The following is a 14,348-nucleotide window of genomic DNA, read 5'->3' as shown; positions in this document are numbered from 1 at the left end:
TTCAAATTTTATTAGACATAATTGACTATTATGAGAATTACATTCATCTTCATTTTTAACAGTCACTTTTAATTTTATGTATCTGTATATGTTTATTTATAGAAATAAAAATCTAAATTGAAATTCGTCCTATAACGAATTTATACTTCTTATGTCATTCCAAAATATACTCCGTTTGCACTGCATAATCTCTTCAACTTTAAAACTATGGCTTCCATGATTTATTAACTTCTTGCTTAAGTTTAAATTTTTAAAGAAAATTTTTTACTAACTTCAAGTCTGAAAATGTGTCTTAAATGGTATTCTTAAATTCCTCAGTCATGATTTACTTTATGACACTGCATGCTTATCTGATATGCTTAAAGATTAAAGAAGCCTGAAAATCATAGGCACAGAAACAGAAAAACTGGAGGAAAAAATGAGATGAAGCCAGGCAGGGAAAAGTACAGACTTTCAGGAAAATTGTAAATAATCCATGGGGAGCCAGTGTCCCAGTGAAGATTATGAAGTCTGGACAACAACTAGTGAGCAACTGAATACTCAAGCATTATTTTATTCCAGTCCTTAGAAAGAAATGAAGTAAATTGGCTAAGGTCACCAGAGTCAATGGTGAATGGTGTTGCTGGGATATTCAGGCTTAGATCTGTCTGACAGCAGATGTAAATTCTTATTACCGTAGTTACTGGTTCCACACAATTTGTGTGCTCTGAACACAGCATTTGCTTAACGCTGATAATGTGTTGGAGGCTGAGAAATCCATATATGGGAAACACAGTTCTTCCCTCAGTACCAGATAATCTTGTTTAGAAAATAGTGTACCAATTTCTTCCTTCTTTACTTCCATTCCTATGAGAAACATAAATTAAGCGTCCAGTGGTTTTTAGGCACTAAGAATATAAAAGCCTGACACTTGTCCAGAAGCTTCTCAGACACTGAAGATATAAATTATATGAAATAAGTGTACCAGCATGAGAGAAAAGCAGATTAATGTGATGTAGAGTCAGAGAAAGAAAACTAATATTAATTCAACACATATGTTTCACACCCTCTGCCTGGTACGGAAATATCTACTTGGGGTTCAACAGTCAGAAAGTAGTGCCTGGAAATTCCTGCCACAATTCAACGACTAACTTTCAGCATGGATTAAACTATGCCTGAATGGCTTTGAAGCATAATGCAGGAGCCAAGCACTGTGGTCTTCACATCTGTGAATCCCAGCATTTTGGGAGGCCAAGGTGGATCACCTGAGGCCCAGAGTTCATGACCAACCTGACCATGGCATCACCCCACTTGTAATGAAAAATTAGCTGGTGTGGGTGAGGCACCCTGAAGAATCCATTACTTCGGGAGGCTGAGGCAGGAGAACTGCTTGAACCAGAGGTGGAGGTTGCAGGAGCCGAGATGGTACCTGACATTGCACTGCTCAGGCGACAGAGGGAGACTCACCTCAAAAGAAAGAAAGAAAGAGAGAAAGAAAGAAAAAGAAAGAAAGGTACAAGCAGGAAAGAAAGAAAGAAAATATGGAAAGAAAGAAAGAAAGAAAGAAAGCAGGAAGGAAGGAAGGAAGCAATGGCAAAGGGAAGAAGGAAGGCTGGAAGAAGGAAGAGGAAGGAACCATGAACTCCCGGCAAGTGGAAAGACTATTAATCCAAATCACTAGGTAAGTTCCTGATGTGGAATAAATTCTCATTATGTTGAAACTACCTTACATAGTTAACAGTTTATTTTTGGAAACACATGTTAATTTTTACTCCTCACATTCACTGTAGTAAAATGAGTAATTACTTCAAGCTGCACTAAGAAATTTGATGATCATCCATGTTCATTAAAATGAGATTCTACATGCAGGTAGAATTGCCATAATTTAATTTTTATTCTTACTAAATTACTCTTACTAAATTAAATACATATAAATAGTGACAAAATACCCATGCATTTCACTGCACACTCTTTGAAAGAATATAAAGATGCTTAAAAATATCCTCGATTATACTTTTCATTCTTTTTCATAATATATAGAACTAAAATAAATGTGTGCCTTTCAGTTCTTCACAATATTGAGATGTTTTTTGAATTAATATTAGTTCCACCTCCAGCTCTGAGGTAATCATTTAGAACCCAAAGAGACACTATGGTCTGACAAAATATAAATTATATCTACAAACACAGAATTACAAATAGTACTTACTGCATGCCACCAAAGTCTATCCTCTTGACCCCAGTAGGTATTTTAATATAATGATAACTTCACATATTATAGGATGAAAACACTCCCAACTATACACAATTATACCTAGCGGTGTCATACACACTAAAACTTTTCTCAAAGAAATTGTATTAATAGTACATTTAAAAAAAATAAGGAGGATTGATAATAGTATATTAAATACGGTAATAGGCAAGTGAGATAAAAACAAAGGTTACATATCTAATTATTGGTTATTAATACTTTGTCAATAACTTGAAAATAACAAAGGAATATTTATTAGTCATAACACCCAATGACAATTAAATGAAATTTTATCTTCATTAAATATGTATAAAAACTTCATATACTTTTCAGATATCATTTTAAGTGGTGCCATTTCAGTACAACTCTGATTTTTAAGTCCCTGAGCTATTACAATCAGAACCTAAAAATTGTTAATTTCATCAGATAGTCTGTAGTTTCAATAATTTATTTTCCATACACATTTGTAATAATAATAATTATTATTATTTTTGACAGGGTCTTGCTCTGTTACAGAGACTGGAGCACAAGGTATGACCTCAGCTCACTGCAACCTCTACCTCTCAGGAACAAGCAATCCTCCTGCCTGACCCTCATGAGTAGCTGGGACTACAGGCGCGCGCCACCGTGCCAGCTAATTTTTGTAATTTTAATGGAGACAGGGTTTTGCCATATTGCTCAGGCTGGTTTCGAACTCCTGTACTCAAGCTACACCCCCACCTTAGCCTCCCACAATGCTGAGATTACAGGGGTAAGCCAGCATGCCCCGCCTGCACATGATGTTATTTAATCACTTTTTTGCAGAGCACATAATAGGCGTTCTGAAAATAATGGCTAATTGATTGACAAATATATCAAGCTTTGAAAATATACTTGACTTTGCAAGGAATAGTTTATTCTGTCTTTGAGTTACAATTCTGATTTATTAATCCCCCTTTTTATTTTTTGCAAAGTTGAATTATGCAGTCTTTCATAATTCTCACAACTGCAATTTTTAGATGATACAATTTTGAATTTAAATAAGGAAACAAATACGCACAATAATCCAATAATGGCTCACATAACTTAGCTGGAGCAGTTCCCACACATCAGAATTCACTTGAGAAAAAGGACAAAATCTTTGTTTGTCCAAATTCATTTTTAACATTGCTAAGCAAATATTTTAAAATTGTTTCAATAGATTTTAAAGATACATAATACTAAATACCATGATATGCCAACCTTCTCCTCATTTTAGCATTTAAATCTCTTCTATAAAGCTTTGCAGTTTTATCAGTAGAAGTTAATATTACTTTTTCGCCTCTTGTAAATACATCAAGAATAAAACACACTAGCATCTTTTCTCAAAGTGTAGACCTCAAACATTTCATTTCAACTTCTTGTATTTCCTAATACAATTTTGTATTAATTACAATATGATCTAAAAATGACATGAGAGTGAATAAAATATTTATATTGAATATATTTCTATGACTGTGGTTGCTTCTCCATACCAAGTTTCAATTAACATTCTCTCCATTTGAGAAGTGATTTTATCTTCTAAATTATTTATTTTTGGGGGATATGCCAGCATTTTGTAAGAGCCCAGTCAGAAAAATCTTAATGACAATTTGCAAAAACATCGTTAAAGTAATTTTTAAAAATAAAACTGTATTTTCACAAATTCATACCTCCATTAGACATAAAGAGAAAGATTTTATGGGAAACTCATCACTAATGTTGATAAACAAAGGTTCAGTAAGCCGATACGACAAAGCTAAAGCGAGTGCAATTGTACAAGTGTATTTGTTTTATAACTAAGTTTCTTTATGATTTCACATGGCTTTCTATTAAATTGGGGATAAATCTTTAAAAAGTCAATCATTCAACTTAGCACTTACCTCATATGGGTGATAATGAGTGTTGTGGTGGGAATGAAAAAATCATCCACTCTGTCAAATTGCTTTCCCACTGGTTGGGTGTGGATCGTGTGGTGAGGCACATTACCACTGGCCAGGGTAATTACCTAAACAGAACACGCCTCGGTTAGACCTCAACAAGGCAGTCACTTCGTAGTGTAAGTTTTAATTTCATTTAGAGATGAAATAAGTGTTTCTGGCAGTTGTTTGCATAGACTTTATGCCATCCTCAAAATTAATATATTATTACACAAATTACAATTCGGTGATGTTTTGCTTATTTTCAATATAGAAACTGTTGTTTCTATAAAGAAAAAATAGAAAAATATTTGTCTTGAACAATTTCAGCTTAAAATATAAAATAAATAGGCATATAAGCAACTTATTTATTATAAAAATCCTAATTATCTTATAATGAGAAAAATAAATGCAAACATACATGTAATGCATGATATTAGGACAAAATCCCTTCAGTATAACATAACTGACAACATAGTTTTGAAAACTCCAAATTAAATCATGTGAAATATTTTAAATTTTTAAAATCTTAGAATATATAAATCCATATTTTAAAACGTTTTCCTCCTATCATTGAAAAATAACGGGTTTAAGTGTTTTAATAAAAGAGATTTCATCTTTCATAATGAATTTTTTAAAAACTTTTATAGTCCTTTAAAGAAAAGGTCAACTACATTTAAACTAGTGTATTTCCCTTATTCCGTTAGTTACCAAATCCTACTAGTTCTTTACATCTGTTTACACTCCTGTTACCTTTCATCATTCCTACTGCACAACCGTTGTTTTAGTGGCCTTCTAAAGGGCTTTTTTCCTGCCTTTAATTTATCCCCTTTTAAATACTTTCTACATACGGCCATCAAAATAACTTCCTAAACTACTGACTAAGTTAAATAGTGATTCTCCCTCATGACTAAAACTTCTCCTTGGTTTTTATGACAAGATTTTATTTTATCATTTTTAGTTTTAGAGTTAGTTTGTTTTTCCCAAAGGGTAATTTTTCTTCATTTAACTGAATATACTTCCATTGAGTTCCATCGGAATTCCTCCTGGCTGGGGCCCACTTCCTGAACAATAGCGAAACGGAAGGCCTCTATTTCAAGTTATTTCCTGGGAATATTTTCTTTAATTATTGTGCATTTGATAAGACAATTATATTTCAATTGTGAAATTTGTGGATTATAGACTCATTATAATTTTTAAAGCAGTATTTTGAATTTTTTATAAGACATATATGACTTTTAAAAGTAAAATAAATTATGATAAATCTTTGAGAATCCATCTGAGGACATGAATTGGAAAATATTATCATATATCTACAATTATGACATTAGTCTTTATTATAAATATCTCAGAAAATACATATTTTGCTTGTATATTTGACAAAGATGTATGGATTAAATTATAATAAAAATTAAAACACAAAGAAAAAGATAAGTATAATTTTCTGATCCTTGAGAACATACTTCAGCATCGATTTCTCTTCCAGCCTAATCTTTCAACATGATGGCATGGGAAACACTAAATGGCAAGTGAGGGCTTGCCCGTATTTTTGGTTTTGTGAATTCAGTTTCTCCAAAGGAAGCATGTCTTGACTTCTATTTCCTTTGTGAATGTTTCCTGATAATCTTTTGGGAGACGATTATCCACGAATATTTTGACATTTCTGCAGAGTCAGGTCTTTCACAGCAAAGAGTATTGGCAAACTTGGTTTAAGGCTAATGGCACAGCAAAAATGCCTTGGAGACTAGTGATAGTGTCTTGCTCCTGAGAGATTTAGAGAATTATCTCCTTTGAACCATTTACTGACATTCAAGGGAAATGACCTACTCTTCCTCTTCCAGGGGAAGATTTTCATACATTCTAGAGTAATGATGATTATCTGTCCAGACAGAGGATAGGCTGATATGACAGCAGCCTGAAAAACCGTAGAGACATAATTCTAGGGTACCACTTCGTTCATGCAACTGTGCTGAATATGCAGGGCAGCATTAGGCTCTCCACGTGACCCAAAGTTGATTAGGGCTGGGGCATAAACACTAACACGCTCCATGAGTGAGAAATGGCCTGTTCTCTGATCCAGAGATCTTGGGTTTCCTACTGTTTGCCTATCTATCTATCTATCTATCTATCTATCTATCTATCTATCTATCTAATCTATTTATCTATCCATCCATCTACCTATCTATCTAATCAGCCTTATATCCATATTCATATAATATGCACACACATAAACCTTATGTAAATAAATCTTCTTGTATATATCTTTTTAAAGGATATTTCTCAATTCCTACACTTTATTTTATATTTTCAGTTGTGACACCTTCTACTCCCAACCAGCAAATATTTTTAAAATTTACCATATTCTATTCGCACAAAATATTTTTATTAGGCATCCAGAGAAAAATGAAGAACCCATTTTTAGATGGCTGAATAATGTGTGTGAAGAACACCTCCAGAAGGCTTTTTTCTGTGTACAGTGTCAAAGGAATTTGTCTAAACTATTTTGTGGCAGCATTGCAACACTGGGAAAGTTGTTAATCTATCCAAGTAGCATGAATCAAAGGGGAGAGGATGGGATCAATTCTGAAGAAAACTGTATAATAAAAATATATGCAGCTTTAGTTTTTTAAAAGAAAGACATGAAAAAAATTAAACTTTTAAGCTATGCTAATTGTAAGGTTAATAGTGTATTAAAATAATTTATAATAATATTTTCTAAAAATCATATATATTGACCTGTTTTATTCATCTTGCAAAGAGTATGCATGAATACAAAATCTCAAATAACAAGCACCTAATACCATATTGTGATAGATGATTCTAAAGGTTGCCCTTTGTGAAGATTGTGCTTTGTCCATCAAGAAATTGGCTCTATCATTCTATCCTCTTGAATCTGGGTAGGCAATGTGACTTGCTTTGATGAATACGATGTAGCAAAATTGGCTTTATGTGCATTTTGAAGCCCATACCTCAGCTGGTCTTGTAGCTTCCACTTTTGTAACCTAAAACCATTATGCTGTGAAGAGGCAGGGTGAGCGTCGCATGCATGGGACACAAGGCATCCAGCTGAGCACTACCACCATGCGATAGACGTAAGAGCTATAGGGCATTCTGAACCTTCCACCTCTAGCCAAGTTATCAGATAACTGGAGCCCATGAGTGCTGCCAGATCATATCAGCAGAGCTGCCCAGGTCGCCAACTCACAGAATTGTGAGTCATCCTTTAATTTTAAGACCTCAAATTTTGAGAGTGGATTGATTTGCAACTAAATAACTAAAATACTATAATATATTTTCAATGTTTCAAATGACACATTTCTAGTGAATATAAAATGATCCATCATTATGCTAGCTGTATTAAAATATTCTATTTACATAAAAGTGTCATTTGTAAGGTAAATATTGCGATACCGAAAATAACTCAGAAACATTAAAAGTCTTGGTAGTGACAACTGATTAAAAATAAAATTATTTCATTTAAAAGAATTTATTTTAAAATGTCCTAAAGTTAATAATTTGGGGTCAAGAGAGGCAGTAGCAAAATCGGAAAGCATTTTGAAAAATACTGTAATATAAAACACATTTCCAGGACCAAACACTCATTCCCATTCCCTTTCTGTTTCTGCTTAAACTTGTGATTATAAAAGTCTAAAGACTGTTCCAAAGGGTCATGACCAAAATGCAGATTTTTCTTTTTCTGTATCTGTCAAGTTCTCACATAAACAACTTCAAGGCAGAGGCAAAATCCCTAAGAATAACACCTCTATTCTTCCTTTAGAAATAAGCCTTTCCTCAGATAATAGAATATTACCTGATTAGAGAAAAATGGAAATGGCTTTGAGGCTTTTGTTGTCGAATTCTCTTTGTCTCTATCACACATGCTTTACCAAAATTGTTGAAAAGTAAATTATGACTTTCTTTTCCTCCTAATGGCATCAGCTTTGTCACTATAAGTTATTCTTTTTGCATGTAAATATAACCTTTAATACATATAACCTACGATTTTTCTCCGTCCAAGAGTACATGAGTGCCAACTTTTTTTTTGCCCTTTTCTGTGCCTATCTAGTTATGATTAAAGCTGTAGTCTTCAGATGGAAAAATGTCATTGTTAAATGATCACAAATATCCAATAAAATGTTGAAAGCTTTAAAGATCTTTATTTTCTCTAATACACAGAGATGCACTTACTTGTAGTGTTGGTGATGTCTTCTCCAAGGTACCCCAGCTTAGCACCCAGACCTGATCATGCGATTTGTCATAGTGTAATTTAACTGGGACAGGGTCTGTGCTCACTGCCTACAATAAAGAAGAATTGAAAAAAATGTTTTAGACTAAACTATTAGTTTAAAGCTAGGCCAGAAATTATGAAGATTCTAATTTAGATGTCAGATTAAAAACTTAATTTGCCAAATATATAATTTCCTAAGCCCTTATGTGATATTTGAAAATATCATCCTTTATTCATACACATTCATATAAATTAATAAAGTATTATCTTTCTAAATTTTTTATAATATATGATTATCATGATCACAATTATCATATACATGATAAACATTTTGTTTATCATTTGCACAACTGTACATAGCTTTCAGTTCATTTATTACCTATGCACATTGTGAGGTGGGAGAAGCTATTTAGAAACTCAAGATATAAAAGATTAATATATCCATTTTAATTAAGTGTTGAATGTAAACTATGTTTACACTATTAGATTTATTTTATCCCAATTCCGGTTACGAGATTTTGCTATCTGTAATGTTAAAATGCCAACAATCTGATATATGGCTGTAATTCTAACGAATGATCAGCTAATTAAGTTTCCTTAATGAGAAATTCAAAACCACAGAAGAAAAAATAATTATTTTTTTATGCACCATGTGTGGTATGAAAATGTGTTTTTCTGCTAATATTTATAATATTTAGCATTTACTTAAAATAAAAATCTCAGAAAACAAATTGATGCCAGGAAGTTATTTCACTCACCTTAATTTTATGCTATTCATATTACAAGCTAACACCATTTAAAATTAATCTCCAGGAGTAGGTACTTATATATTTTCTAACTATGTAACATAAAACAAATTGTATCCAATAAAGCAAACTTTATCCAATAGTGAAAGCATTTCTTCCCAAAGCTCTATTAACTATCCTTAGAGAATTTTCTAAGTACTTACCCATAATGCAATGTTCTTCTCAGTGCATTAGTAACAGGTAAACTATAGTTGTGGTTGGAAATATGGAAATTCATATTTTAAATTAAATGTTAGCAATTAAGTCTTATTAAGGCATCTCTTTTATAAAATAATGCCCTTCATTTTGCCTATTTAAAATTCTCAATATTCTTGCATTACGGGAATAATTATTGGATTTTGGAGCAAACTCACTTAAACATTTTTTATATTAGTGTTTTTACCCCTTTTTTCCTGGCTAAGAGAGTCAGTATACTGTTTGGGGATCAGATGGACAGCAATGTCCTCAGGGAAGGTAGCTCACTTGGCAAGCACCATAGATCCAAGGAAATTACTAATTCTATTTCCTTTTGACTGATATTGAGTTTCCCAGACTCTTCAGAGGCTAAGAGTGGTCACATTGCATATTTTAGTTCTGTATTGTAAAGATTAACATGATTTCTGAGAATAATACTCCATTCCATCAACAGAGATAATAGAAGGCTTCCTTCCACCACATGTTCTCTTATTTCCCACTTTGAATGCTGTCCTATGAGGATATTAAGCCTCTGGTTTCCAAAGTCATTTAGAGGCCAGGAAGCTATTAGGTTAAGAGGAAAACCCAATACTTTGAGGGTGCAGAGGAGAAAAATAAAAGGAAACTGAATTCTTTATAACCTTGAATTGTTACACAAACATAGAACAGCTATTCCCAGACTTGATGTTATTTAGGTAATTACATAGCTTTATTGTTTAAGGAACAGTTAATCTGGATTCTATTAATTGTGTTAGAATGCCAGATGTTTCATTTAAATTTTTTCATGTACTAATCAATAATTTCAGTGCATATATAGCCCTAAAAAGTCATCATTAATCAATACACTAATGACAAAGCCATAAGATTCCTTTGATTTTTCATATTTTTCCCTTTATATGTTAAACTTAATCTATGTGTGAATGTAATAGCCTATTTTGTATGCAGCTTTTTTGAGACTGAGTCTCGCTCTGTCGCCCAGGCTGGAGTGCAGTGGCACAATCTTGGCTCACTGCAAGCTCTGCTCCGCCTCCCGGGTTCACGCCATTCTCCTGCCTCAGCTTCCCAAGTAGCTGGGACTACAGGTGCACGCCACCACGCCCGGCTAATTTTTTTTTTTGTAATTTTAGTAGAGACGGGGTTTCACCATGTTAGCCAGGATGGTCTCGAACTCCTGACCTCGTGATCCACCCACCTCGGCCTCCCAAAGTGCTGGGATTACAGATGTGAGCCACTGCGCCCGGCCTGTATGCAGCTTTAAATGGAATAATCTTTAGATCTTTAAAATGTTAAAGATAAGATAGTCAACACAAATACAAAAGCAACAGTAAAAAAAAAAAAAAACTCATTGTTATTTAATTGTAAGAATATATCAAAGGTCTGTAAGTAACGGTAAGGATCTGGGAACAATTTGAATGAAAATTTCCAGTTTGTCAGCTCTCACAAATTGCTTTTCTTTTCACCAGGTCTTTCACAAGTATTATCTTACAGAGACATACTACAAACCATAGGTTAGGCTAACACCCACATTTAATGGGATAAGGAAACGGAATCAGACTCCTTGGTGGTCATCCAGCCAATAACAAGGACAGATGGGATCTGACAGTCTGTGTTCCTTTCCAATGTGGGAACCTCTCTGCATGTGAAAGACACTCCCTCTTAGTTGATTGGTTATTCCTGGGAATGTGTGGATATGTTGCTTTCTTATTTATGCCTCATTTATAAAAAACATTGCTTTGGGTCTTTTTCCTCTATTGGAGGTTAAAAAGAAACCTAAGGGGCTCAAATACATGCCATCATCTCTGCAAGCAATACAGTCCTAATGGAGAATCACTGTAAGTCAGTATAGATCATGTTTATGAGCATTTATTCTGAAGCCAATTTCAAACTTTAATTCTTTCACTTACATTAAAATAATAATGACAACAATAATAATAGTACCTTGGGAAGTTACTAAATTTTTCTATGGCTCAGTTTTCTCTACAATAAAATGGAGACTGTAATACCTACTTCAAAGGGTTATTGTGAGTATTAGATGAGATAGTAAAGTACTTAGGGTGTGCCTGGTGAGTATTAAGTACCATGGAAATACCACTCATACTACTACTACTACTTCCATTAGAAACACTAATTGAGCTAGATGATTTAGTGACTGTTAGCATCATAATGTTTTCTCATGTAAGTGAAAGAACTGAGACTAGAAGAGAAAATAAACCCGTTTCTGTCCTTGAAGAATTTACAGACTAGAGGGTGAAAAGAGCACTTAAAATAACTTGATGTGTGTCATAAAAATAAAAATAAAAAGGACCACACACTACGAAAGCTCAGAGGAAGCAGTACAATGCAGGATAAAACATAAGGAAAAGAGGTAAGGCTTTCATTGAGCCTTCAAGAACGAATATTTTTATGAATGGAAAGAGAATGTTTTTAAAAGTTAACTTATGGAAATATTTTACAGGAAGTGTCAGAAGGCAGTTCATGATGAATTGCCTTCAAACAAATTAGGATATATGTATTTGGAGGAGAAAAATATCAGCCAATTTTCAAAATAACTTTGGACTTTGAAAAATGTCTACTCAATGATTTCTAAAAGTTTTGAACATTTTGTTTCAGCTTTTCAAAAGTTTTGCACTAAATTCAGTTATTTTGCTGTCTGGTTATAAAAGTTCACCAGAACTGAAAAATATATGCAGATCAAAATTAAAAAATGTAATGTAACATACTTTATTCGGAAAAATTGCAATTTTAAGAAAATTTATAAGTTTTCAAGTATAAAATAACACATTTTATACAGGAAACATTTATATGATTTTCATCAACAGAATCATACATTAATGATAAAAATATTTCCAAATGGCTACCTTCAGGATAATACTTTCATGACCCAATTTTCAGTCAGAAAAGCAGATATGTTACTATTAATACTATCAGCTTTGGCAAGGGAATAAATAATGTGCTGGATTTTACAAAATACCTGCTCGTATGCTCTTGAAATTGACTTTAAAGAATTAGTAAATTTAGACCAATTGGTTTTTATAGAACAGAAGGGAAATATTTTTGACACGTAAGAAATTTTGTTTTTGCCACAAGACAACTTCTGAACTTCTTTGTCACGAAAGAGTTGAAATGGTTCTTCACCTGTTATGCAAAGGATTGCAAAGATTCTGTCATCCTTGACTGCCATCTTCCTCCCATACTTCACATCCTCAGGAAATGCAATTGAATCTACCTTCTAAATGATGATCCCTTTGCAATAGCTCTACTATCCCCATGAACACAGTCACCATTATCATTATCACATGGTGTCTAACTTCTAACCTTATACTCATCAGTCTTTCTCACAAATTTGTTTGAGTGATTTTTTTTTTTTCATTCTTTAAGCATCAGACAAGTCATGACAGTAATCAGCTTCAAAATATCAGTTTCTGGAAGAGAGAAATTTTGTGTTGGATTTTACAAAGTACCTGCTAAGATACTCTTGAAATTTACAGGATCTTCTAATTTTTTTTAGACTGAAAGCCAAAAGTCTTTATAATGACCACCTGGCCTTACCTGAACTGACACCTCCCCAGTCTTCTCCAGCTTCATCATCAACTATACTTTCCTCGATATCTCTGATACAGAATCTCCTGGCCTCCATTGCTGTTCATCCAATATGTCATCCATGCTTCTGCCTTTTGGAGGGTCTTTCCCTGAAAAGTTTTTCCGTAGAATCCCAATGCCTGCTTCCTCAAGATCTTTGCTCATAATTCACTTTCTCAGCACGGCCAGCTTGATCACCCTATTTAATGATCAAACCCTCCTTCCCTGTGTGCACACCCCTTCTCCTCAGCTTTCCCAAGCCCTCCTGTCCTTGCTCTGCATTTTTACGTTTTCCAAAAGCACTTACCACCTTACATATGGCATAATTTGTATTTTACTATATTTATTTATCATCTGCCTCCATCTAATAGATTCTACGCTCCCAGAAGTTAAGCTTTTTGTGTTTGTTTAGATCAATGATATAAACCATGCACTTAGAATAATACTTAGTGAAATAGTATTCTCAATTTATAATTAATAAACTTCTAAGTCTACTTAATTATAAAAAGTAAGTTGCAACATTTTGTAGCATGGCAGCTAATTATTATTATTAAGATCATGATCATTATTGCTATTATTTATTTTCTTTAAAAAATTTCTCCTCTGATGTTGAAATTGAGATTATTATTTTATGTAACAAAAATAATTGTACTCCTGCACTCAGCTTATACAACCTGGCTCTTTTAATGAGGTATTTTACAGAGACCTTATTTGTGCGAGACACAAATTTTAAAAATTTACTTTTCATAACAATCTTTTTGTTGAAGTATGCACTATTGTTATTCCTTTTATACGGATAAAAGTAAACAGAAGACTAAGAGTACCAATGTTGATCCCTTCATATTGTAAAATTCCCACTTTCTTCTCAAGACACTAGAGTTCACTATATCTTACCTGACCATCCAACATACAGATAAATTCAGGCCTTCAATATTGGTCCTTATAGTAGCTTTTTATTAAATACAATATGATGTTTTTAAGATGAAAAAATTGTGAATTGATGTCACAGGATTCTCTTCCCATAACTAGTCACCTGTAAGTTCTTTGGGTTTCACATGCTCCACTTTGGAGACCACTGGTGTGCACATTTTTTGTTTATGCAGTCACCATTCATTTAATTTAGGAAAAATGACATGAAGCGAATTCATTATTCAGGAATATGTAATTAGGAAAAAGCATTAGTTATGTGCTCATCTTTTATTTCAAAATTAACCTATATAATGCTCATGTATTGCTTACTGTAATTTACATTAAAAAAATAAAGATGGGATCTTCCTAGTTGCCCAGGCTGGCCTCCAACTTCTGGTCACAAGCAAGCCTCCCACCTCAGTTTACCAAGTAGCTACAGACAAGTGCCACCACAAACAGCAGTGTAATTTACACTTGACTACCCAAATTTATTTTGCTAGAAAAGT

At 33.4% G+C, this 14,348-nt stretch overlaps 1 protein-coding gene across 5 annotated transcripts in view; it reads right to left on the bottom strand.

Annotated features, from left to right (window-relative positions):
- Positions 1-14,348, bottom strand: part of FSTL5 (follistatin like 5) — a 795,441-nt gene that overhangs the window by 58,864 nt on the left and 722,229 nt on the right. For all 5 annotated transcript variants that reach the window (XM_021938126.2, XM_021938127.2, XM_021938124.2 and 2 more), the window contains 2 exons: positions 8,335-8,442; positions 4,111-4,235 (listed from right to left, as the gene is read on the bottom strand). In XM_021938126.2, coding sequence (XP_021793818.2) covers positions 4,111-4,235; positions 8,335-8,442 — 233 coding nt within the window. The remainder of the gene's footprint in view (positions 1-4,110; positions 4,236-8,334; positions 8,443-14,348) is intronic.

This window comes from Papio anubis, chromosome 3 (assembly GCF_008728515.1).
Source record: "Papio anubis isolate 15944 chromosome 3, Panubis1.0, whole genome shotgun sequence".
NCBI classification, from domain to species: Eukaryota; Metazoa; Chordata; class Mammalia; order Primates; family Cercopithecidae; genus Papio; species Papio anubis.
This window is presented reverse-complemented; position numbering and strand designations above follow the sequence as displayed.